Source organism: Rhinatrema bivittatum, chromosome 3 (assembly GCF_901001135.1).
Source record: "Rhinatrema bivittatum chromosome 3, aRhiBiv1.1, whole genome shotgun sequence".
NCBI classification, from domain to species: domain Eukaryota; kingdom Metazoa; phylum Chordata; class Amphibia; order Gymnophiona; family Rhinatrematidae; genus Rhinatrema; species Rhinatrema bivittatum.
The window spans coordinates 295,702,297-295,726,708 of record NC_042617.1 but is presented as its reverse complement, the minus strand read 5'-3'; the positions used below and the strand labels follow the sequence as shown (position 1 = coordinate 295,726,708).

Here is a 24,412-nt window from a genome sequence, read left to right as displayed (position 1 = left end):
TATTCTATATATGCAATGGCCAAAATCTAGAGAAACTAGTTTATTCCCAGACTGCTCAAGTTTAATAAAAAGCTACATTTTTTTTTAACTTTTTAGATTTAAGTAGAGATGGATGGAAAAATCTAAGATTGTGATAGGAAATCTTGCTTACTAAATGGATGTAATAACCCGAGAGGCTGCTTTTCCCATTTGTAATCACAATCACTCTCATATCCAGGACACTGATGGAGGAGATGTTAAATTTTAGTCTGCGAATGCTGATATTCGGAGCTACCTGGTTAAAATGACTTGGCTAAGTTTGATCAGAAAAATACCGGTCCTAAAATTATCTGGTTAATGTTAGTCTGTCATATTTAGTGGCAGACTTAAGCTGAATAAGTGCTGCTGAATATCCTGGGTAACTTTCCCACTCACTGGCCTACTGAATCTCTACTTATTTTAAATACCGTAACTAGTAAATGTAACAAATTACTTGTTAAATAAATAAAATAACGTTGACTATTTTACTGGTAGAGTCTTCGTCACTGCCAACAAAATAGCGTATATGTTCATTTTGAATTTTGGTGTTGGTTCTCTTATCTGATATATTGTCCTGGTCATTACAGCCACCAGAGGACCTTTGTGTTGGAAGTGATGGGTCGGCATTGCGGGTAGGTAACACTTTTATTAGAGCTCAGAATGATTATAACTCAAGTTTAACTTTCATTGCACTACCCACGGTTGGGGAGGTTTTTCTGTGCTGATCCAGGAGGAAAGTAAAATAGTCTGTAGGACTTCAAATTGTTCTTCAAGTATGAATTTCCTCCTTGGTCTCAAGAAGATGTAGGTGCCAGCTCTATGGATGCTTGAGCACCCCCAGTGTTGTCTCCTATAATCTTATAGATTGGGAGCCATGAGCTTCATGCTGCAGGGCAGTCGGGAAGAGCAGTAAGGAAGCTTTTGTCTCCATGCTATAGCACATGCCTCCCCCTGCAGCCTGTTGGCTGGCTACATAATGTCTGACCAATGGGTTGCAGGGGAGGACAGACTCTGCACTTCTGTCTCCCAGTTATTGCTCCCACCTTCCCCTGCGACCTTTTGGCTGGCTCTATAATGTCTGATCAATGAGCTGCAGGGGAACCAGAGAGAAGCAGTAGTGTAGGACAGACAGTCTTCCTGAGGTGCAATGGAGATGGGGGAGGGCTGCTGATAGAGGGTCTGGGAAAGACAAAGAGGGACTGAGGCGCTAAAAGGAGGGTGAGAGAGGGGTTGAGAGAACTGCTAGAAGATGGTTTAAAAGGGAGTACTGGAGGGTCTGAGAGAGGAATTGAAAGAAGGAATTCTGGCTGGGAGAAGAAGAGGCAGGGGAAGAGGGACTTGGAGAGGATATGTGAGAAGGTGAGGAGTAGACATGGGCTGAGAGAGGGGACATGGGCTGTGAAAAGGGAATACAAGCTGGGAGAGAGGTCATGGACTTTATAAGAAGAGGGGCAGGGGTGACTGATTAGGTGAAGGGATCTTAAGAGGGAGAGAAGGTGAAAGTGACTGGAAAAGGAGCTGTGTGGATAGAGGAGGGGGACTGGTAAGGGGTGTAAATTAAGAGAAGAGCTGTAAAAAGAGAGGGGATAATGATCAAGACAAAAGTCAAGAATAGGTGAGGAGAGAGATGAAGTGGCAGAAGAGGGGAGACCAGGAGGAGTTGGGAGAAGATAATGAGCTGTGGAGGGAAAACCAGGAGGAGGTGAGAGAAAGTAATGAGCTGTGGAAAGACAGCTACTGGATATTAATATATTCATGGAGGAAAAATAACAAATCATAAAGAAGGAAAACAAAGACCAGAATCTAAACTTTAAAAAGAAAAAAGGAAGGGGAGATTGGGAAGGAGTGCGGCGAGAGGTACCTGTGGCTGTCTGGAGGAGACCAGAGGCCTGTCGGGCCGGAGGAATCCCGGAGCACCGACGAGGCAGGCCGAGGACACGCCCCCCTGTGACATCATCAAGGCCGACGCCGGAGGAGGCATAAAATCGCCGCCCTACGGTGCGCAGCCATGCGTGCCAAAGGGGCGCGCGGCTTTGCCCAGGAAAACTGGACCTCTGTACCAGCGATCGGCTACCCTCCCTATCTCCACCGGGGAATTCCATTAAGTAATGATCCACTCGGCTAAGTATCAAAATAACTTCTTTTTGAAGTTTTCTCTGTGATATGCCTCACTCTGTCTGCAAACGAAGGGCTAGAGTTCTATGCTAGAACCATTAGCAGTCTGGTGTTGGGCCTTATGGATGCCCACATCAGAAGGGGAGCTATAATACGGGGTGATGTTTCACTTGATTAAGTTAAAATTTGTTTGTCTAAATAGCGACAAAGATGTTACTTAGTCAGATAAGTTAGAATTTGGCCAGATAAGTGTATGCAAATGATATACCCGCATATTTGTGCTCGAAATTTTAAAAGGGGTGTTTGCGTTATTTAGTTGTATTTGCCCCCCGTAAGTCGTTTTTACATGCATAAGTCAGAGGACTTTATAACATGGAAATGAACTAACCAGTTTTACCAATTTTTTACCAATTCGCCCAGTCTATCTGTAGCTCGTGAAGACCCTCCTGGCTCTTCAGCCTGAGGACCCTCTTTTCACCAAGACCCATTAGCTTGTTGATTTTCACTTTTAAGATATTTACAATCACTTACACCAAATATTGAGCAGGAGTAAATACAGCACATAGTAACCTAATAATGGCAGCAAAAAGGCCAAATAGTCCATCCAGTCTGCCCAGCAAGTTTCTTACGGTAGTAACTACCGCTCCATGCAGGTTACTTCCAAATCTTATGTTAAGGTAGGTTAGTAATATTTAGGGATGTGCATTCGTTTTGAACGTATGCGCAATCCGCAACGTATAAGTCCCTATTCGTTGCATTCGTGGGGTTCCGAAACGTATGGCGAATCCCCACGAATGCAACGTATCATTAATGAATAAAACCCCCACCCTCCTGACCACCCCAAGACTTGCCAAAAGTCCCTGGTAGTCCGGTGGCGTTCCTGGAGCGATCTCTGCACTCGGGCCGTCGGCTGCCGGTATTCAAAATGGCGCCGATAGCCTTTGCTCTTACAGGGACACAGGGTAAACAACACTGTAAATGTTTTCATGGAAAACAATGTCATCAGAACTTAGTGCAAAGAAACGTTTAATCCACTGTCTCTCACCTCGCAATGGGCCACAGTCAAGTGATTACATTTTAAGTGCTAACAAAACGGCTGATGCTGTTTGTGGCCCATTGCAAGGCGAGAGACAGTGGATTAAAAATGTCATTGCACTAAGTTCTGATGACGTTTTCCATGAAAACTTTTACGTGTTGTTTGATAACAAATGACTCGTTTCCTCTCTTTTGCTGTAGGCTAAATAAGATGACACAAGCACTGGCTTCTCAGTGGAGGAGCTCTTCTATGTCCACATATAGTGGAGATTGGAACAAGGAAAACTTTAGCGATTATTCAAATCCACAAGAATCCTGTCAAGATGGTGAGGTGGTACCTGCAAATCCTGTGGGGATCCTCCTTTGTCAGTATATAGCTGGAACTGAAGCCTAATCCGCTAATGCAGACTTGCATGAATAGATTCCTACGAATACAACAGTTGGGGGCAACACTAAGGGACATGCCAAGGAGTGACACCCCCTTTTTGCTTCTCCCCCTTCAGCAGTGAACCCGCTGGCAGCCTAAGTTGGGTCAGCGTTTTTTCAATGCTATCCTAGAAGTGACTGAATGGCGGGTGAGGCTTAGCAGCAGTCCCACAGTGCCAGCAGGAGGCGAGGCAGTCAACATGGGGGAATATAGCAGAAAGCAGCAACTGAAGGTGCCAAACTCTCCCTCTATTCGGGTGAAATGAGGCATTTGCCAGTCTAAAATGTCAGCATTCCATTGGTCCACCTAAATAGTAAAATTTGTCTCCACTTGTGGTGGGGTGGGGTGAAGTGCTTGGAGATGATCGTTGTAAACTGGATCTCTCTTTCCTACAACAGATACCTGGCTCTGGTGACAGCCCTCGCCTGTGGAGCAGACTGGGTTTTCATTCCTGAATCCCCTCCTGAGGAGCAGTGGGAAGAGCACTTGTGCAGAAGGTTGAGAGAGGTACTACAGCTGTGGGAGTTACACACGTCTTGAATATGTTTGGTCTGTACTCATCAGAAGTTAGGAATGGGTGTAAATTTAATATTAAATATGTGCTCCAAGACCTTTTACCTGGGTAAAATGCCCTAACTGACAATTGCCTTCCTCTAGTGTAGTTAAAAAAAAAAAAAAATCTGGGTGAGTTCCATAGCATGGGTGGTTTTAGTTACATTAAAAAGGTGTTCTTCTGGGTGTGACTAGGTTGGGGAAGGAAAACTGTGCATGCACGTTTGATTTTCAAATGTCCGGATGCTATTTCCTCTGCTGCCTGTTGCTTTGCAACTATGTAGTTGCTGGCTGCTTTTAAAGCACATGCTTTTCAAAAAGAAACAACCTGGGTAGTTTAATGCATAAAGTGCACACATTAAATCCACCTGAACTTAGCAACTACATATGTGGTTATGAAAATTTACACACACCCCCTCTCCCCCCCAAATATATGAATCCTTTTCAGTGAAGAAATATTTCCTTTTATTAGTTATGAGTTTTCTTCCCTGCCGGGCTCCTGTCATCCCTTGCTTTGGAACTGCTTTTCCTTGAAACGATGGATGCTTCTACATATCCACCCAGGAGGGATGTAAACATTCTCCGCCATTGGATGCCATGCTTTCAAAGTCCATCCAGACATGGAGTCTGGAGCTGGGATTTTGTTGCACTGCATCTCTTGCTGGACTTCAGAAGGTTATGTTTGTGTCTGGCTGCCTTTTATTAATAACAAACCCTTAGGCTACATACACCTAAAGCACTTTTTGTGCAGTTTGCCTTATTTATATGGAGAGATGTACTCTACATGTGCAATATGTATATTAAAGAAATGTATTCCTTTGTGCACAATTTTTGGATGTATGCATATTTCCCCAACTTCCCAAGGACCTACAGAAGAGAGACATCTGCTGTAGAATTTATTCAGGACATAATCATGGAAATCTGTTCTCTCTACTAGCCTTCCTTGATAATCAGAAATCATACACATCAGTTCCTGCTTTTGCATAATTTTGCCTCTGAAATATTTTTCCCTTTTTTTTTTTTTTTCTTCTTTTTCTCAGACCAGAGACAGAGGATCCAGGCTGAACATTATCATTGTAGCTGAAGGAGCAATTGACCTGCAGGGTAATCCCATCACTTCAGAGGATGTGAAGAATGTAAGTCCAGGGACCAGTAATGGACAAATACTGCAGTCTGCATTTTCTCACGGGAGCTGCACAGATTGTGGTGTCACTGTGTGGATCTGCCCTTGGAAGCCACTTAAGGCTTGCCTTATTAAAAAGAAAAAAAAGAAAATTGTGTGTCTGTTGTTAACGCCTGTCTTATAGCATTCTGAGGCTGGATGTCCTGCAGTTTACATGGCCTAAAGCCAGATTGCAGTGCTGGAAAGCTTAGAGACAAGAGCTAAAAATCCAGACAACTTGACAATTTTGAAACTGTCCAACTGGGATATTCCCCCCAAAATTGGCTGCTTTAAGCTTTGTTTTCATTTATTAATTTTGCTCCTCTTTGTTTTCCTTGGGCCAACTACCTTGAGTTTTTTGGTACAACATTTTAACTTATTGCATGATTTGGGCAGGCAGGCGAGTCATATGTAACAAGTGAGTTATAGATCACTGTAACACCACCAGAAAGTTGAGACTGCAGGAGGGGAAATAGTGGCCAAAAATCATGTGCTCCCAAATACCTATTATAGTAAATGGGTCACTATTCGGCGTGTTTGGAAATGCTTCAAAAGTTATTTTGCATGGTCCAAATAGACATTTGGAATGCACAGGAGGTGGATCCCCTTTACATTTTCCATTACTGGGCTTCTCTCCATCTCTGCCCCCGTCCCTGACACGAAGTTTTTATTCATTGTCCTGGAGTCTCTTCCTCAAACATGTTTACTCCTGCTCAAAGCAGTAGTAATTCTGGGCAGCCTCCCTTTTGCCTGTGTAAATTGTATTATTTCTTATGAAAAGAGTAGTTTGGGGGGGGAGGGGTTGTCTCTCATGGAAAATCTTGGGAGTAGGCCTATGCCACCCTCTTTCTTTTCACTCTATCTAATCCCATTGGAATGGAATTAGAAAACGTTGCAGCAAAAAAAAATAAAATCCCAATTTTCAGAGCTTTTCCCCTACTTTTAAACAGACAATAGTGTTCAAAAGTAGCTTTAACAGACCCTACCTACTGCTCAAGCATCTCTCCTCACTATCCACACACATTGTCCCATTCTTCCCCCTCCTCCATTCCCGTCTCTCTCACAGGTATACACTGTTTCTGGACTGACCTTGTACACACGTATTCACACACCTGCATGCACACCAGTAAGACCAGGAAAAATCACACAGGATACTAAACGTAACCAATAAAGTTTGGGGGGGGGGGGGGGTTTGTCTTACACAGAAAACGTACATTTTTATTTAACGATGTTTTTCACTTTTGTATGGAAACAGGCAGGTAGGAGGGTGCCTAGCTTCTCCACCCTCTGGGATGGAGTGTTCTCTCCACCTCTGGATAGTAGTCTCGTCCTTTTGTTGCTTTCTGCAGCAATGCAGCAGTAGTATATCTGGGCATGGCTGAAATGCAGAGAAAAGGAGTCGCTCAGATACTTCCAGACAATATAAAAGCAGGAAGTGCAAAGGAGGAAAAACAGCAGCACATGCAATTACACTTCCAACAGAGGGCAACCCCTTACCTCCAGTACCTACCCCGGGGAGTGCAGGCATGTCTACACTTGTGGCAAGCCTAGATTGCAGGACACTGGCCGTTTGAATAGGCTGCTGCGTACTCTTGGTAGTTAGAGGAAAAGAAGTTGGCAGAAACTCGGACCAGAGTAATGGTTATGCAGAAGATCTGGCTTCAGTTCCCAGATCAGGTCTTTTGCTTCCTGAGCCAGCCAGGCCTAGGGAAGCTGTGGATACAGCATTCACAAGCCTTGGAGGAAAGGGGGAAGGATCTCAGTGATTGCTCAATGGTTACAACTACTGGCTGGGACTAGGAAGCCTATGTACTGGGTTCAGTAGGAAATCATGGTCTCTGATTCCTGGCCAAGGACAATTGCTGCAATGCTTGGGCTAGGGAAGGTTAAAAAAATAGGGGATGTGCCCCATGATTTTCCAAATGAAGGCTCATGGTGCTGTTTACCAAGAGGGGTAAGTTCTGATTAAGCTGGAAGTCCAAAACAGCAGAAAGAAACTGCTCCAGAGACAGAAAGCGTGACAGTATGTGCAGAGATTGGATTGCCAAATCTCCATGTGTACTTTTCCCAGCTGACCCACATACAAAGTGCCCATGGATTTTGTAGGTCTGATTTTCAAAGGAAAACTCTCTGGGAGACGTGGCCTATACTGGGCATAAGTAGCAATACATTATGGTTGTTTTCATGTAGGGGTTCATTCTCACTAGCAAATGAAGGAACTTTCATAACTTACCCTTGGCTTTTACCACTTATCAACTACCTCCTTTCACTCATGAGCGGTGAGAATAAACCTCTACATCTACTGGGTAATTATCTCTTTAGTTTCCTATGAATTAACCACTAAGAGTAAGAGATGTTGGTTTTATGAGCATTGCTTTTGTGTGTGTGTTTTTTTGGCAGCTGGTGGTAAAACGCCTTGGCTATGATACCAGAGTTACTGTCCTCGGTCACGTGCAGCGTGGTGGGACTCCATCAGCCTTTGACCGAATTTTGGTAAGGAACAAAGCCGTACACGAATGTTCAGGATTGATGGGTAAATGCAAGTCCGGTACTAGAATATCAAAATTCTGCTTTCTGAGGGCCACTTGCTCCTTTCCCATCCATAGTAACATGTATCAAGGTTTAGGGGATCATTAAGATGGAAGGTTGCTTATGAAGTATGTGGCCTGTATAATAAGATTTCTTTTAATATAGGATTTATTTTTGGGACTCGAGGTTTTGTAATATGTAAAATACCATACAACCAGAGATCCAAATTTATAATAGACTTGATCTCCCATTAAACAATGAAGGGACATCACAGTATCTAAGACTAGTGATGTAAGGAATGAGGAATTATCCGTCTCGGTGTGTCAGGGGCCAGCTGTGGGAAGAATGAGCGAAACTCGCTATCACAAGATTTTTGTTTTCCCCTTCGTATGAATGGTGTTGCAGTAGCAGGATTCATGAATACTGCTCATTATATTGTATCTAGGGAAGCAGAATGGGTGTTGAAGCTGTCATGGCTTTATTGGAGGGGACTCCTGATACCCCAGCATGCGTGGTCAGCCTGTCTGGAAACCAGGCCATCCGGTTACCACTCATGGAATGTGTGCAAGTGGTGAGTCTTTCTTTTCTGTAGTCGTCTCTTGCAAAACTGCGTACTGCTGTGACCATGTCTCCTGATTTTCTAAGGAACTGGTGGACGGGGAGGGTAAGAGTGGGAAATCCCACCCTTAAAGAGTTTGCAGTCCAAGCGCTGGGAGCTTGCCTGTATGTTCTCTTAGCTTTCAAAAAGCTAAAATCATGAACAGAAGACATTTTTTCAGACTAAAAATGCCTCACACCTTCCTATCTCCTGTCGGGAGTGGTTGAGATTTTGAGCCCTTCATATCGAGTTTAATCTGAACTTTCCTAACTGATAAGGGAGGTTCAAAAACCTCAAGGGTATCTTTCAAACTGTGCATAGAAGTGTAAAGTCTGCTGGCATTTTTACCCAGTTTTTCTTGTGCCAGTTTCCAAAAGGCTAATGTTCCCTGTGAAAACAGGGCTGGAAAAAGTATGCACACAGACCTATACCTGCTATTTGCATCGGTACCTTTTCCTCTCAAATTTACATGCATACTTTTTAAAATGAAAAAGCATACAGCTTAGGCAGAGTGCATGCAAATCTCTCTCATAAATATTAATTAAGGCTATTGTGAAAACCCAACTGGTTTGCAGCCCTCAAGGATAGGAATTGCTTTATCCCTGTTTTGAAAGGATGGAAGGTTTATGAGATTGCTGTGTGTGGGAGCCACTAGGTGTTGCTGTTGTATTTTTAAACAGTCAGTCAATAAGGCAGCTAGTAAGCTGTAGGTAGGATGTTTATTTTTTAAAGTCTGTAAGGCAGCTAGTAAGCAGAACTGAGTGTTTATATTAAAAAAAAAAAAAAAAAACCAAAAGTAGCCAGAAGCTAGAAATAAGCTAGGAGCAGTGTATACCTAAGTAAAAAAGTTGAAAAGTTCAGTTCAGTTACTCACCTTGGAAAGGTGTTGAGGTAGTGTGATTTGGTTTGAATAGGTTCCAACATTTGTTAATCAAGAAAGCAGTAAGTCACTCTGGCTGACTAACTGAAGTTAGACTGTATTTCCCAGCACTCCCACCCCTCGCCCACCCACCCCTAGCTCATCCTTTAATTTATAGGCAGGTGCCACTTTCACAAAAAGGATCGTAAGCTGTAGGTTCAACTAAAAAATTTTTGAAGTTTCGGCTCTTGGTGTCCGAGCGGCTATGTGCAGCAGTTTCACCTTAAGAGCAGGGCTCCGCTGGGTTCAGCTCCTGCAGAATAATTCTTCTCTTTCTGAGTCCGAAGCTATTCAAGCTGGGTGTTTGGAAGCCACTGTTGCTTACAGTGCTGACACTCTTTATGATTTGTTACATACCTTAGCTAGATCGATGGTTTTGGCTGTCTCTGCCTGCAGACTTCTCTGGTTAAGACACTGGTCTGCAGATGTCTCGTCCAAAGCTCGATTGGGATCTTTACATTTTAAGGGTAAACTTCTCTTTGGAAAAGATCTTGAAGACTTGATTCATTCCTTAGGAGAAAATAAGGTACATCGTCTGCCTGAGGATAGGCCCAAGACAAGGGGATCGTTACCTTCCAGATCCCGTTTCCAAGGAAACCGCAGGTTTCGCTCCTCCCACTCTTCAGGTTCTTCTTTTCGGCAACAGCCAGCTAGACAGCAATCTTGGCCTCAGTCCTTTCGAGGATGTCATAATGGGAGACCTGGTCCCTCCCAATCCTCTGGTGGAACGAAAACTTCTCAATGAGATGAGGCCGGTCTGTTCCTCAGTTCCGGTAGTGGGAAACAAATTGTCTCTCTGTTTCGAGGAATGGGCCAAAATAACATTGGATCAGTGGGTCCTTACTGTGATAAAACAAGGCTATGCTTTAGACTTTGTATGGCGCCCTCGCGACCATTTTCTCATCTTTCCATGCTCTTACGCTCAAGTGTCAGGTGGTACGGGACACCTTACATCGCCTAAGTGAGCTCGGGGCCATTGTGCTAGTACCTCCGCTGGAGCAACGAAAGTGCCGTTATTCCATCTACTTCATCGTACCCAAAAAAGACGGCACATTTCGTCCCATTCTGGACCTAAAAAAGAGTCAATCGCTGTCTGTGAATCCCAAGGTTTTGTATGGAAACCTTAAGAGCAGTCTTGGCATCCGTCCACAAAGGCGAGTTCCTAGCCTTCTTAGACCTGACCAAGGCATATCTTCACATAGGAATTCATTTTGACCATCAGAGGTTTCTCCGGTTCTCGATTCTGAAGGACCACTTCCAATTTTGCACTCTGCCATTTGGTCTCGCCACGGCACCCAGGACCTTTACCAAAATAATGGTTGTAGTAGCCGCACAGCTCCGAAGAGAGGGATTCTTTGTTCATCCCTACCTAGACGATTGGCTCATTCAAGCGAAGTCGGAACATCACTGTCGCTCAGCTGTGTCTCGAGTTCTTCAGTTACTGCAGTCATTAGGCTGGGTTGTCAACCCGGCGAAGAGCCACTTAGTGCCATACCAGTCCTTGGAGTTTCTGGGAGCCCTGTTCGTCAACTGACTGGGGAAAGTCTTTCTCACAGAAGAATGGATCATCAAAATACAGGGTCAGATTTGAGTCTTGTTGTCCAAGTCTCCTCCCAGAATCTGGCATTATCTACAGGTTCTAGGCTCCATGGCTTCCACTTTGGACTTAGTTCCGTGAGCCTTTGCTCATTTGAGATCGCTTCAGTCAGCATTGCTCTCCTGCTGGAATCCGGTGTTGGAACAGTTTCATCTTCCCCCTTCCTCTTACAGACTCTGCTCATTCCAGTCTCAATTGGTGGCTCCTATCGCAGAATTTGGGTCGTGGAGTAGACCTAGTGGCTCCAGTGTGGACAGTAGTCACTATGGATGCCAGTCTATCTGGCTGGGGGGCAGTTTGTCTTGACAGGTCTGTTCAGGGCCAGTGGTCTTCAGAGGAATTTCGTTGGTCGATCAATCTTTTAGAGACCAGAGTGGTGAGGCTAGCCTTACAGGCTTTTCTCCCGCTTCTTCAGGGGAAGTCAGTCAGAATCCTTTCCGACAATGCGACAACAGTAGCTTATATCAACCACCAAGGGGAAACCAAGATCCTTCTGGTGGCATTTGAGGCTCAGCTCCTGATAGCATGGGCGGAACAACATCTCCTTCGTATTGCAGCATCTCACATTGCCGGGCTTGACAACGTTCAAGCAGACTTTCTCAGTTGCCATCGTCTAGATCCCGGGAAATGGGAACTTTCCGAGCAGGCATTTCATCTCATATGCGAAAAGTGGTCCACGCTGAGCAACATGGCAACATTCCGGAACTCCAAGGCTCCACGCTTCTTCAGTCAATGTCTGGAGCCAGGGACAGAAGGAGTAGATGCCTTGGTTCTTCCCTGGCCAATGAACATTCTGCTTTGTGTTTCCTCCCTGGCCTCTCATCGGCAAGATTCTTCGGCACATAGAATCTCATCCGTCGGAGGTAATTCTGGTAGCTCCGGAATGGCTGAGACGTCCTTGGTTTGCAGACCTTGTCAACCTCATAGTGGATGGTCCGCTTTGCTTTCAGAACCTTCCGAATCTTCTTTGCCAAGGTCCCGTTTGTTTGGAAGAGGCAGATCGCTTCTCTCTAGTGACCTGGCTTTTGAAAGGCATTGTTTGAAGGATAAGTGTTATTCTGATTCGGTGGTCACTACTCTTCTCAGGTCAAGAAAAACCTCTACTTCCCTGGCTTATGTCAGGGTTTGGGGTGTTTTTGAATCCTGGTGTGAGGAGAATCAGGTGTTCCTACTCGGGCTTTGATTCCTGACATTTTGTCTTTTTTGCAGGCTGGTCTGGCTAAGGGCTTATCTTGCAGTTCTCTCAGAGTACAGGTAGTGGCTCTAGGTTGCTTCCATGGGAAGATTAAAGGAGTCACCCTGGCTTCTCATCCTGATGTGGCTCATTTTCTTCGGGGAGCAAAACACTTGCGACCTCCTTTTACAAATCCTTGCCCTTCATGGAGTTTGAATTTGGTTCTTAAAGCTCTTTGTGCGGCGCCCTTTGAGCCTCTGAGAAGGGCTACTCTTAAGGATCTCACGTTAAAGATGATTTTTTTGGTGGGTATTTCTTCAGCCCGTAGGGTTTCTGAGTTTCAGGCTTTGTCCTGTAGGGAGCCATTTTTAAGGATTACAGATTCTGGAGTTTCTTTGAGGACTGTTCCGTCTTTTCTTCCGAAAGTGGTTACTTCCTTTCACTTGAATCAGTTGATTGATCTGCCATCTTTTCCTGCTTCAGTCTTCAGATTCTCAGTCTAAGGATTTGAGAAAGCTAGATGTTCGGCGGAGCCTATTGCTTTACCTAGAAGTCACAAATAGTTTCCGCATGTCGGACCATCTCTTTGTGCTCTGGAGCAGCCCCAAGAGAGGGCACAAAGCATGTAGGGCTACTATAGCCCGCTGGCTAAAAGAGAAGCTATTGGTTCAGCATACTTACTTCATGGTCGGTTGCTTCCGTCTGGTCTTTGTGCTCATTCTACTCTGTCACAAGCAACCTCCTGGGTGGAGTGTTAAGTTTCTCCACAAGAGATTTGTAGGGCAGCGACTTGGAAGTCTTTACACACTTTTGCTAGACATTATCGCCTGGATGTTCAGGCCCCAGGATCTGGGGGCTTCAGTGAAGCTGTAATACGAACGGGACTCTCAGGGTCCCACCCTGCGTAAAGGAGCTCTGGTACATCCCAGGAGTCTGGACTGATCCGGGTACGTACAGGGAAAGGAAAATTGGTTCTTACCGCTAATTTTCATTCCTGTAGTACCACGGATCAGTCCAGAGTCCCGCCCATTTTCAGTTTTCAGGATAACGGAGAGTCTGCTCGTTCTTGTTTACTTTGCAGATAAGTTATTTTTCTTATAAAATGTTTTCTATGTTAGGTGCTCTGCTGCCATTTTGGGTCAGTGAGCCTGGTTCTTATGGAATGTTCTCCCAGTTTTTAGTAGTTAGCTGCTTAGTTGGGGGTTTTTTTTTTTTAGTTTTTCTGCTTTGATACGTTTAAATACTGACGTTCTGTAGGTGCACCTCACAGAAGGGGCGGAGTCATTTGGAACTTTCTCTGCCTCCATCTGCTGGTGAGTGGACAGAACCCAGGAGTCTGGACTGATCCATGATACTATAGGAATGAAAATTAGCAGGTAAGAACCAATTTTCCTTTTTAGTCTGCTGCAATCCAGGACCCCTCTCCATCAGAAATGTCGCATTTTTTACTAATTTCGCTGCATTTTTCTCGTGTTTTGGGCCGATTTCCCCCCCCCCCAATGCTGCGGCCATCTTTGTGTGTGGCATGTGGAGAATCGTCCATACGGCTTTCTAGGGCTGGTATTTGCTCCCGCTGCCTACCTGGTGGGGAAGGCAGTTCTTTTTCAGGGTCTGCAGCATCAGCCAAGCCTCAAGGGGCTCCAAAACTGTCTTCTCTGCGGGAGCTTCAAGCTGATCCTTTCCCCCTCAGTGCAGAGATGGCAGCCATCTTAAACACCTTTGCTGCAGCTCAGGCAAGGGCTATGAGGGAGGGGGAACTTCCTCCAGCACGGTTCTGAGGATACTTTAGATCAGGACCAGGATTATTTACATGAGGATCCTGTTGTTCCAGGAGGACAGGATGTTGATTCTGATTCCTTTTCTTTGGATTTTGTCCTCCTTATGCATAAAGCATTTTTGGCTTCCCAGTCTCCGCAAGGTAGTGCTTTGCCGATGAGACATGCGCAGGGACCGTCCCCCAAGATTGCCAAGCGCACGGAGGTGCCCGCGTCTCTGTGGATCGCAAAGTTAAAAGGCTCTGTGGCTTCGGGAGGCTCAACCGCTCCGGGGGTCCCAGGCAGTGCAGCTGCAGATGCAGGGGTCTCTTCCCCCCCCCCCCTCCCCCACTGGGGGGAGGATTGGATGATGAACAGGGGAAACAGTCCATCTTGGATGGAGATGATGCTAAGGTTGTCCGTCTGTTCCAGAGAGAGGAATTGGAACCCCTCATTCCGGCTGTGCTTTCTGAGCTCGAGTGGAACGTCCCCCGCATGCTCTGCCACAGGACATGGTGGATCCAGTCCTGGTGGGATTGCGAATGCCGACCCGGGCTTTTCCTTTCCACCCAATGCTTCTACAGCTGATGACCAGGGAGTGGGATGCTCCGGATGCTGGTTTGAGAGTTAGGCGAGCCATGGATTAACTGTATCCATTATTGGATGAGTTTCTGGAGCTCCTGCGGTCCCCTAAGGTAGATGCTTCAGTTTGGGCTGTTGTCAAGCAGACCACTATTCCGGTCGCAGGCTCAGCGGCTCTCAAGGATCTTCAGGACAACAAGCTGGAAGTACTGCTTAAATGCATTTTTGAGGTGTCTGCCCTGGGTATCCGGGCAGCGGTGTGTAGCAGTTATATGCTGCATGCAAGCCTGCACTGGGGTACAGCAATTGCTGACGTCCAGAGAAGATCTTCCTCCGGGTGAGTCAGAGCAGGCGCAGCATTTGGAAGCTGCGGTGGCATATGGGGCGGACGCGCTGTATGACCTGCTCCACACGTCCTCTCGCACCATGTCATCTGCAGTGTCAGCAAGGCGGCTTTTGTGGCTTTGCAACTGGTCAGTGGATGTTTTATCCAAGGCTCAGCTTGGTGCTACTCCATTTAAAGGTGGTTTTTTATTCGGGGATGATTTGGAGCAGTTGATAAAGTCCCTGGCGGAGAACAAAGTTCACAAGTTGCCAGAGGACAGACCGAAAACCTCCAGAGGGTTTCCATCATCCTGTTCTCATTTTCGGGGGCAGCGGAGGTTTCAGCAGAACAGGCAGCAAGCAGCCGGACAGCGGCAGCCATTGGCCAGGAACCAAACGTGGTCCTCGTCCTCTCGGGGGCGCAGAACCTCCCGAGAGGGTGGTACTTCCTCCTCTTTCACCTCCAAGACTACACAATGAGATGGGACTGGCCCATCCCTCGATCCCTCGGGTAGGGGGTCGCCTGTCCCGGTTTTACGAGGCATGGGCCAGAATTACTTCCGATCAGTGGGTGCTAAGAATAATAGAACAAGGCTACTCTTTGGAATTGCTCGGCCTCTCAGAGACTTCTACTTAATATCTCCATTCGGTCCACAAGTCAAAAGGCAGATTGTTCGTCAGACCCGAATGTCTCCTGGCTCTGGGAGCAGTAAAACCTGTCTTCCCAGAACACTGGAGGAAAGGAAGGTACTCCATTTACTTTGTAGTTCCAAAGAAAAAGGGGTCCTTCCAGCCAATTTTGGACCTCAAGAAGGTAAACAAGTCTCTCAAGGTGCCACACTTTCGAATGGAGTCTCTGCGTTCAATCATCGCGGCAGTACACAAGGGAGAATTCCTGGCCTCTCTGGACCTGATGGAGGCATACTTGCACATTCCCATCCACGAAGATCATCAAAAGTTCCTTTGCTTTATGGTCCTGGGAATACATTACTAATTTTCGCTCTGCCTTTAAGTCTCACGACTGCACCTCGTACATTCACCAAGGTCATGGTGGTTGTGGCGGCGTCCCTCCGGAGACAAGGCCTACTCATTCATCCCTACCTGGACAATTGGCTCATCGGGGCCAAGTCAAGAGATTGCTGTGTGGAAGCGATCCACAAGGTGACCACTCTCTTGGAATCCCTTGGCTGGGTAATCAGTCAGACCAAGAGCAACCTTGTTCCCTCTCAGACATTAGAATTCCTGGGAGCCAGGTTAGACACTGCAGTTGGGAAAGTTTTTCTTTCAACAGGCTGAAGGAACAAACTGATGGGGCAAGGGAGGCATAACCCATGGTCTGGACTGATCTGTGGTACTACAGGAATGAAAATTATCAGGTAATCAATTTTCTTATACTTCTATTCTAGATATATCAGAGGAACAGTGTGTCAAAAAAGGCAATCATTACTAAACCATGAAAAACACTCAGGGCCCAATATTCAATGATATCCAGGTATGAAACTTAGGCAACTATAACTTATCCAGCTAAGTTACATGGGCTATTCAGCGATACTGCTATGCCACTGAATATCCATGTAAAAATCATTACTTAGCAAGATAAGCTAGATCCATCTAAGTTAAACTTGCTCTATGGCAGGACTGACTTATCCAGTAAACTTAACAGAGTACGTAACGCCACCCCAATCTGCTCGCTGACTATCCGGCTATGGACTTAGCTGTAATTTGTAGCTTATCTGGCTAAATGGCGAATGCTGAACATAGCCGGATATTCAGAAGCCGCCACTTATCCAGATAAGTCCTATTTATCCAGCTAAATGCATTTTCAATATCAATTCCCTAAATTTAATCCTTTGTTTGTGTACAATTTCAAAATAGGTCCATCTGGCTCAGCAGCTTTTACTTAAAACAAGCACCCATAATGACTTGGGCCAGACTATTGCACACACGCCAACATCACCTCCAGGGTTGGGCGCCATTTCAGATGTGAACTCGCCAATATCATTGTACAGAGGCGTTATCACCTCGACACCATTCCAGTGATGGCAGTTCGGTCATTAATTGAATGCATTTTTCTGCTTTATTGATAACAGACCAAGGACGTCACAAAAGCAATGCATGAGAAAAGGTTCCAAGATGCTGTGAAGCTGAGAGGAAGGTGAGAGGATACAGAATACACGCACAAGTGAAAACAGCAGTACGAAGGCTGGCAAACTGCTGTGAGATTGCTTTTTGCCTTTTTGACACTTGAATATTTGAAGATCCAGCTTAGTGATCTAGTTCTGTCAGCTCAGGAGTGGTCACAGGCATAGAATATTTTAAGGGCCTCTCCAACACTTACCTAAGTTTGAACCATTCCCGAGTTTTATTGAGCAACCTGAGTAGTTTTTCAAGGTTTAAAACAAAAACAAACAAAAAAGTTGTTAATAACTTTGTTCCCACTCAGTTGTGACTAAGAAGCTTCTAGGCCATCATGTAGGTATGCTGTACATCCCTGTGGCTGACATGCCCGCAACCCCAGGATGGGGAGGCGTGTGTGCTTCGCCGGTAGCCCCTGGGCTGCTTCCTGCCACCAATGAAACTGCTGCACTAGCAGCAGAAATTTTAAGTTTGCATGCATATCCAGGCCATGGAATGGAGAGAGCAGTGGAATAGGTCCAGAGTGCCACTGCTGGTGCGATATTGTTGGAGAGAGATATCTAAAAGGGGAAATGAAAGGTTTGGAGTAATCCAGAAAAGGAGAGAGGAAGAGGAAGTTCGGAAGAGATGCAGGGAACATTGTGTTGAAAGAGGCAGGAAGTCAGAATAGGAGTTATCATAGGAAAGCAGCAGAAAAGAAGGCTAGGAAATAAGTCAGGAGCACTGCAGGTCTGTGGGAAGGAGAGCAAAAGAGGGGTATGGGGGAGAAGTGTTAGGAGGGGAGAAGCCTAGGGAGGAAGAAAGATAAAGTGAAAGATGAGGAACAAAATGAAACACAGTGGAGAGTGTTCTGGGATGGGATGAGAGTTGGGGAAAAATGTGAGGAAGAAGATCAGAAAGAAAGCTAGAGCCAGAAGAAGAAACCAAGATGGATAATATATTTATTTTTGTGTAATGGGGCCTATGCACGAAAAACCTGTGCTAAAAAAGGGTCATTTTTTTGCAGCCTGCAAAGCATGCACGATGTATACGGAGGCTTTACTGAATATTTTGTGTGCATGAGTTTTTGCTTTGAAAATCTTCAGTTAATTGGTCCAATACACCTTCTGAATGCGTGCGCATGTATCTTGTGTGATGCAATTTACACCCGCACTTCTAAAATGGAAAAGTGTGTGCATAAGTTCCACCTCCACCCCCCAGAATGCCCCTCGGCATTTTGCTGAAAAGTATGCACATACCTTATCGCAGAGCCACTTAATGCACATAAATCCTAGTTTTATGCACTTAAATGGCTTTGAAGATATTAATAGGCCTTAATTTTAGCAAACACTCATTACTGTCTCTGAGACACTGTTGAGCATGAAACCTAAGGCCATAGGGCTGAATTTTTGAAATGTTTTATGTGCATAAATGTCTGTTTGTCTTAGATTGCAAGCTGTATTGAACAGGGACTGTCTTTTTTTTGTGTGTGTGTTAGAGGTGTGAATCATGTGATCGATCGTCTTAATGATCGATTTTGGCTGGGGGGGGAGGGAAATCGGATCGTCGTGTTTTGTTTTGAAATCGTTAAAATCGGGGGAGGGCGGGGGGGTAAAGTCCAGCGGGGGTCCGGGAACGACCTCTTGCACTCGAGCCGTATTGCAAAATGGCCATACAGCCGGCGCCATTTTGCAATACGGCTCGAGTGCAAGAGGTCGTTCCCGGACCCCCACTGGACTTTTGGCAAGTCTTGTGGGGGTCAGGAGGCCCCCCCAAGCTGGCCAAAAGTCCCTGGGGGTCCAGCGGGGGTCCGGGAGCGATCTCCTGGACGCGTGACATCGGGAGCTAGGAATCAAAATGGCGCCGGCGCTACCTTTGCCCTGTCACATGATAAGGGCAAAGGGCCACCGGCGCCATTTCTCTTCACAGCAGCCGTGGCCAGAGAGCGGGACATCGCGCTGGGATCATCGCGCCGGGACCCCAAGTCATTTAAAACATTTTGGGGGGGTTCGGGAGGGTGGGGGTTTGTTTTAAAGGTTCGGGGTGGGTGTTAGGGTTTTTTTTTTGGTGTGCCGGTTTTCCCGCCCCCTGTTTAACGATACAATACAAATGCCCCTGACGATAAATCGTGGGCATTTGTATTGTATCGTGCACTCTAACGATTTTGGACGATTTTAAAATTATCTGACGATACAGGTGTAAATGTCTGCAGGTACATTTATGCACATACTTCCGAAAATCAGCATTATGCGAGTAAGCTTGCCTTAATTTTCATTGCAGATTTACACGCATAAGTCTGTTTTGAAAATTCAGGACAAAGTAAGCGAGTACTTTCTTAGTCACTTAGTTTAGCCCTACATACACTGTTTTAACAGATATCTTTATGGAGGGTCATTTCATACAGGCATCCGGGTGCACATATGTGCGCATTTGCCAGCTTGCGCCCAGGGATGCAGCCATTTTAAACCATTCATGTGTATTTGCACGCATGTTATAAAATAGGCTGACCACATGCACGTGTGCCTATGCGTGCAAAGGCTGCTTCTACTGCGTAAGTGGTGGGGGGGAGGGGATTTTAATACACCCACTTGCCAATGCCATTACCAGTTTTCCCAGGTAAGGGATAGGACTTCAAACTCCCCCCCCCCCCCCCAGTTTAATAGCCTCTCTTCTTCCCTGTTAACCTAAACCCTGCTGACCTAGATATTTATCTTTATTACTTACACATCCTCCATAGCAGAAGTAAAGGTACACGGCTGGGGACCCCCAGCACACCCCCTGTGCGTGTATTTACACGCAGATTTGAAGTTGAAATCCAGGAATGCCCGCGCCCCATCCCTTTTTTTTTTTTTTGGGAACTTTTCATTTACGCACACAGCGGGAGATATGCGCGTGCTTGGGCAGCTTTTAAAACACGCTCAGCATGCACAAACCCAAATATTTGCATATCTCCCGGTTTTGGTGCATGACGGGCTTTTAAAATTCACCTTTTGGCGTACACCTTGCTATTTTAGCACGCAGGCTAAACAGATTTAGTGTGCAAGGTAAGCTTTGGTGCACAGGCCCCATGTGTAGAAAAAAATAACTTTTAGAGTAAGCAACTTTTGAGAACTTTGCTGATCAGCAGGGGCTGACAAAAATGCTCTTTTATGCTATGAATAACGTGGAACTGGGCACCTCAGTATTTCTGCCAACTCTTGGCATCTGATGGTGTAATTAAAAAAAAAAAAAAAAACCTACTTTTGATCCCCCCCCCCCCCCCCCCCCCCCCCCCCCCCGACCCGACCCGACCCGGCCAGTCGCTTTCACAAGCTCAAAATGTAACAGCATAACAAAGTACCAGACTCAAGTTAATTGAAAAGAGAATGCTGTTTTCAGAACTGGGCAATTCAGCTTTCTCATGCACTAATCTCTTGAAGTGGATTATTATCATGGAATGTGGTAATATATGTGCACGTTAGGTCCACTTCAAGAGGGGGTGTCGTGCCAAAGTTTGACTCCAGAAATTTGCAGCATGCGTTCCTGTGTGTCATGTTATCTGATTTCAGAAGCAAGCAGCTACTGTTTGCGTGAGGAAATAGTGGGAGTGGGCCCTAGACCTTGGCACGGCAAACTAATGTTCTCTCCTGCTTTTTCCTATGCAAACTGCAACTGAACAAAGAAGAATCCTGCCATAATTTCAATTTAACGAGGTTTATGGGTAACTGAAGCTTCCATAAGAAAGTTGTCCTACATAACTTATGTGGAATTTAGTCTCATTTGACAAATATAACTGCTGTGTGAGAAATTTGTGTTGTGGTATCTCACTCAACGCCATTGGTCTAGTTTCAGAAAATATAACTTGTGGCAGGATTCTTTATTGTTCAGATGCTGTATATAAAAGAGGAAAAAGCAGCTAGTCCCCGAGAACCAGGAAAAGATAGGGACTACTTTCTTTTTCCCTATCAAAATATCTGCACAATAAGACATCCAGCCACAAGCTACATGATTTTTTTAAGCAACACTGCCTAAATTTTACAAAGCATTTGCATGTGTAAAATTGGGTTTTACACATGTAAATGCACTTTACCCATGTATTTATTTATTTGATTTATATTCCGCTTTTTCAGGCACTTCAAAGCGGATTACACTCAGGTACTGGAGGTATTTCCCTGTCCCCAAAGGGCTCACAATCTAATGGGCAGATAAGAGTAAAAACCGCAGGAGAGCCGGCACTCCGAGGCGAGCGCCCGCTCTCCCGACGCGCGCCCAGGCCCCTCTCCTGGGCGTGTGATCGAGTATTTAAATGAAGGCCTGCAGTAAAAGGAGGCGCTAGGGACATTAGCACATCCCTAGCGCCTCCTTTTTGACAGAAGCGGCGGCTGTCAGCAGGTTTGACAGCCGACGCTCAATTTTACCGGCGTCTGTTCTTGAACCCGCTGACAGCCACGGGTTCAGAAAATGGACACCGGCTAAATTGAGCGTCCGTCTTCCGGGCCGCGGGCAGATTTAAATTTTTTTATTTTTTTTTAATTTAACATTTTTTTTTTAATTTTGGGGCCTCCGAGTTAATTTCGCTATGATATTAAGTCGGAGGGTGTACAGAAAAGCAGTTTTTTCTGCTTTTCTGTACACTTTCCCTGTGCCGGCCGAAATTAACTTCTGCCTTTGGGCAGGCGCTAATTTCTGAAAGTAAAATGTGCGGCTTCACTGCACATTTTACTTTCTGTATTGCACAGGAATAACTAATAGGCCCATCAACATGCATTTGCATGTTGCGGGTGCTATTCGTTTCAGGGGGCTGGCCGCGCGTTTTCGACGTGCTATTACCCCTTACTGTATAAGGGGTAAAAACAGCGCATCGAAAACGCGCGGTCAGACTGAGGCTAAAGGTGCGCTCGGCCGAGCACACCATACTGAATTGACCCGCAAGTTTGTTTGTGGGTTTTTTTGTATCTGAGGTAATGGAGGGTAAAGTGACTTGCCCAAGGTCACAAGGAGCAGCAGTGATATTTGAACCCTGGCTGCCCTGGTTTGCAGCCCACTGCTCTAACTAGTAGGCTGCTACTCCAAAAAAAGAAAAAGTGGACTTTTGAAAATTGCTCTAATATATGCCATTGAATTGTCCATAGTGTGTAAATGCACTTTATTTTACATACATGACATTTTAAAATTGCTATGAAAGTATATTACATTTACATGTGTAACTCCCTTTTAAAATGACGATCTTAGTGTAGGTTATAGAACGAGTGATGTTTCTTTCCCTGCATATGCTTTTTTTTTTACCCACATCCCACTTGAACTGGAGTACTATTGCTCAACAGTGCTAAAGTTTCTTGTTTTATTCCTGTTCATATAACTCTGAGTACTATTTCGTTGGAGGCTGTAGACCACTTGCTTTTTCTTATGGGGCTATATTGTCACTCCTCAGATGGCTTCAGCAGGTACTGTTGCATGATTGACTTCTTTTGGGCAATTATCAAGGACGAGGCTTCTCCCAGTTTGTGCTTGTAGTAGAAGATCTTGGTATGCAGGGTGCTGGCCTGTCGCGAGGCCACGAACAAGCTTTTTGGTTCACAAGTAACGTTGATTCTCACAGGCTTCTCATTCTTGCAGGAGCTTTGAGAACAACTGGAATGTTTACAAGATTCTGGCTCACGTCCGTCCATCCCCCACAAAGGTATGAATATCAAACATGTTAGTATTATGCAGACTGGGCGATTGGCCAGTTGAATACTAAAATATTAAATTCAGCATTCCAAGAAAAAGTTCTCTAGGAAATGCAGGATCACCATCTACAGAGAGGCCTCCAGGTGGCACCATTGTTCCACAAAAGATTCAATTGTGCTGAGAAAAAAAAGTTTTAATAAATAGAGTTGGCGTTGCCTAATCCTGCTTATGATTCTTGTTTCTCCTGGAGCAGAAAGGCCCCTGGGGGCTTTGCTATTTCTGAGGAGGCAGAAATTCAGCTAAGTCATGAATCTTAGATCTCCGTGACATCCCTTGTCACTAAGGGTTCTGATGACTTCAGAACCAGGTGATCATAATGTCAGCCTTGTTATATACAGCTTGCAGTATTTAATTGTCTACATAATTATATGTGAAACTAACTAATTGATAATAGCTATCCCTTGCTAATACATGAGCAGCACCGAAGATTTAAAAAATATTTGCTTTTTGACCTAAAACAGAAAAAAATCAGAACTAAAAGTTCATTTATGCACTGGAGTAAAACCAAACCTTGCCCCCCCCCCCCCCCTCCCCCAACAAGAGAGGAAATTCTGCAGCGTGCTGTTGGGGACTCTGAGACATATTTATTATTAATGCATTTATATACCACCAAATGCCAAGGCCCGAGGCGGTATATAAATGTACTAGCCGTTAAGCCCGTAACAACGGGCTACATTAAAAAAAAACATTTTCGGTCCATTTCCTTCCCCCTTCCCCTTCCCCTCCCCCTCATTCTCCTTCTCCCTCCCCTCCCCATTCTCCCTCCCCCTCCCCTCAGTCACTCCCCTCCCAGCTCATTCACAACCCCTTCGGATGGCGCAGACGGAAGATCTCCGGGGGGGGAGGTCCCTCCCTCGCGCTCGCTGCCGCCGCTACTGCTCCTCCCAGCGCCATTTTTGTTAACAGGCAAGCTCTGACCGACGTGCTCACCCGCACATGAGCGGTAGAGCTGCTCTCTACTGCACATTTGCAGCACGTCGGTCAGGGCTCCTTTATCTAGTAGATTAGTAAATGCATATATATTATACATTAATATGCACACACTTTTTAAAGATTTTCATTAAACACAAAGGGGCAGAATTTTAAAGGAGCGCGTGCGGGGTACATTTCTGCGCGCTACCCGGCGCACACAAATGTACACCCGATTTTATAACATGTGTGCGCTGCCGCGCGCATGTTATAAAATCCGGGGTCGGTGTGCGCAAGGGGGTGCACACATGTGCACCTTGCGCGCGCTGAGCCCTAGGGGAGGCCCAATGGCTTTCCCTGTTCTCTCAGAGGCCGGGAACTTTCCTTTTGCATCCCCCCCCCCCCCCCCCCCCACCTTTGTTCTCTAAGTTATGCCTGCCCGCGCCGGCCAGCTGCTGCCACGCCGTCCCCAGCACAGCTACTGTGCCAAAGGACTTGGGACTGCTGCCGGACCGCCGCCCCACCCCCTTCGCGCCGAGGCTATGCAAAATAGGCCCGGCGTGCGCAGGAGGGTTTTTAAAGGGTTACGGGTGTATATTACGCCCGTAACCCTTTGAAAATCTACCCCATTAGGTTTTAAAACTTTTTTTTTTTTTTTGTGAATGGATTATTTTTCCACCCTTTTTTTTTTTTTTTTTCTTTTAATTTTTCTTTATTCCTGTTTCCTTTTACTTTGAATTTTCATCCGTCCTGTTTCCTACCCGCAATACTGCCTGTCTATCTTTCTCGGCTTTCTCAAAAGGGTCTCTTCTGCTCATCATCCTTCAGTATCTGCTCCTCTCTCCATCAGTGTCTGCTCTTTTGCTCTCGAATCATTTCTTATTTCAGTTTGG

At 45.6% G+C, this 24,412-nt stretch overlaps 1 protein-coding gene across 2 annotated transcripts in view; it reads left to right on the top strand.

Annotated features, from left to right (window-relative positions):
• PFKM (phosphofructokinase, muscle) overlaps window positions 1–24,412 on the top strand; it is a 171,063-nt gene that overhangs the window by 82,544 nt on the left and 64,107 nt on the right. For both annotated transcript variants that reach the window (XM_029594992.1, XM_029594993.1), the window contains exons 7-13: window positions 606–650; window positions 3,994–4,102; window positions 5,188–5,283; window positions 7,710–7,802; window positions 8,284–8,409; window positions 16,877–16,941; window positions 22,497–22,560. In XM_029594992.1, the coding sequence (XP_029450852.1) occupies window positions 606–650; window positions 3,994–4,102; window positions 5,188–5,283; window positions 7,710–7,802; window positions 8,284–8,409; window positions 16,877–16,941; window positions 22,497–22,560 (598 nt within the window). The remainder of the gene's footprint in view (window positions 1–605; window positions 651–3,993; window positions 4,103–5,187; window positions 5,284–7,709; window positions 7,803–8,283; window positions 8,410–16,876; window positions 16,942–22,496; window positions 22,561–24,412) is intronic.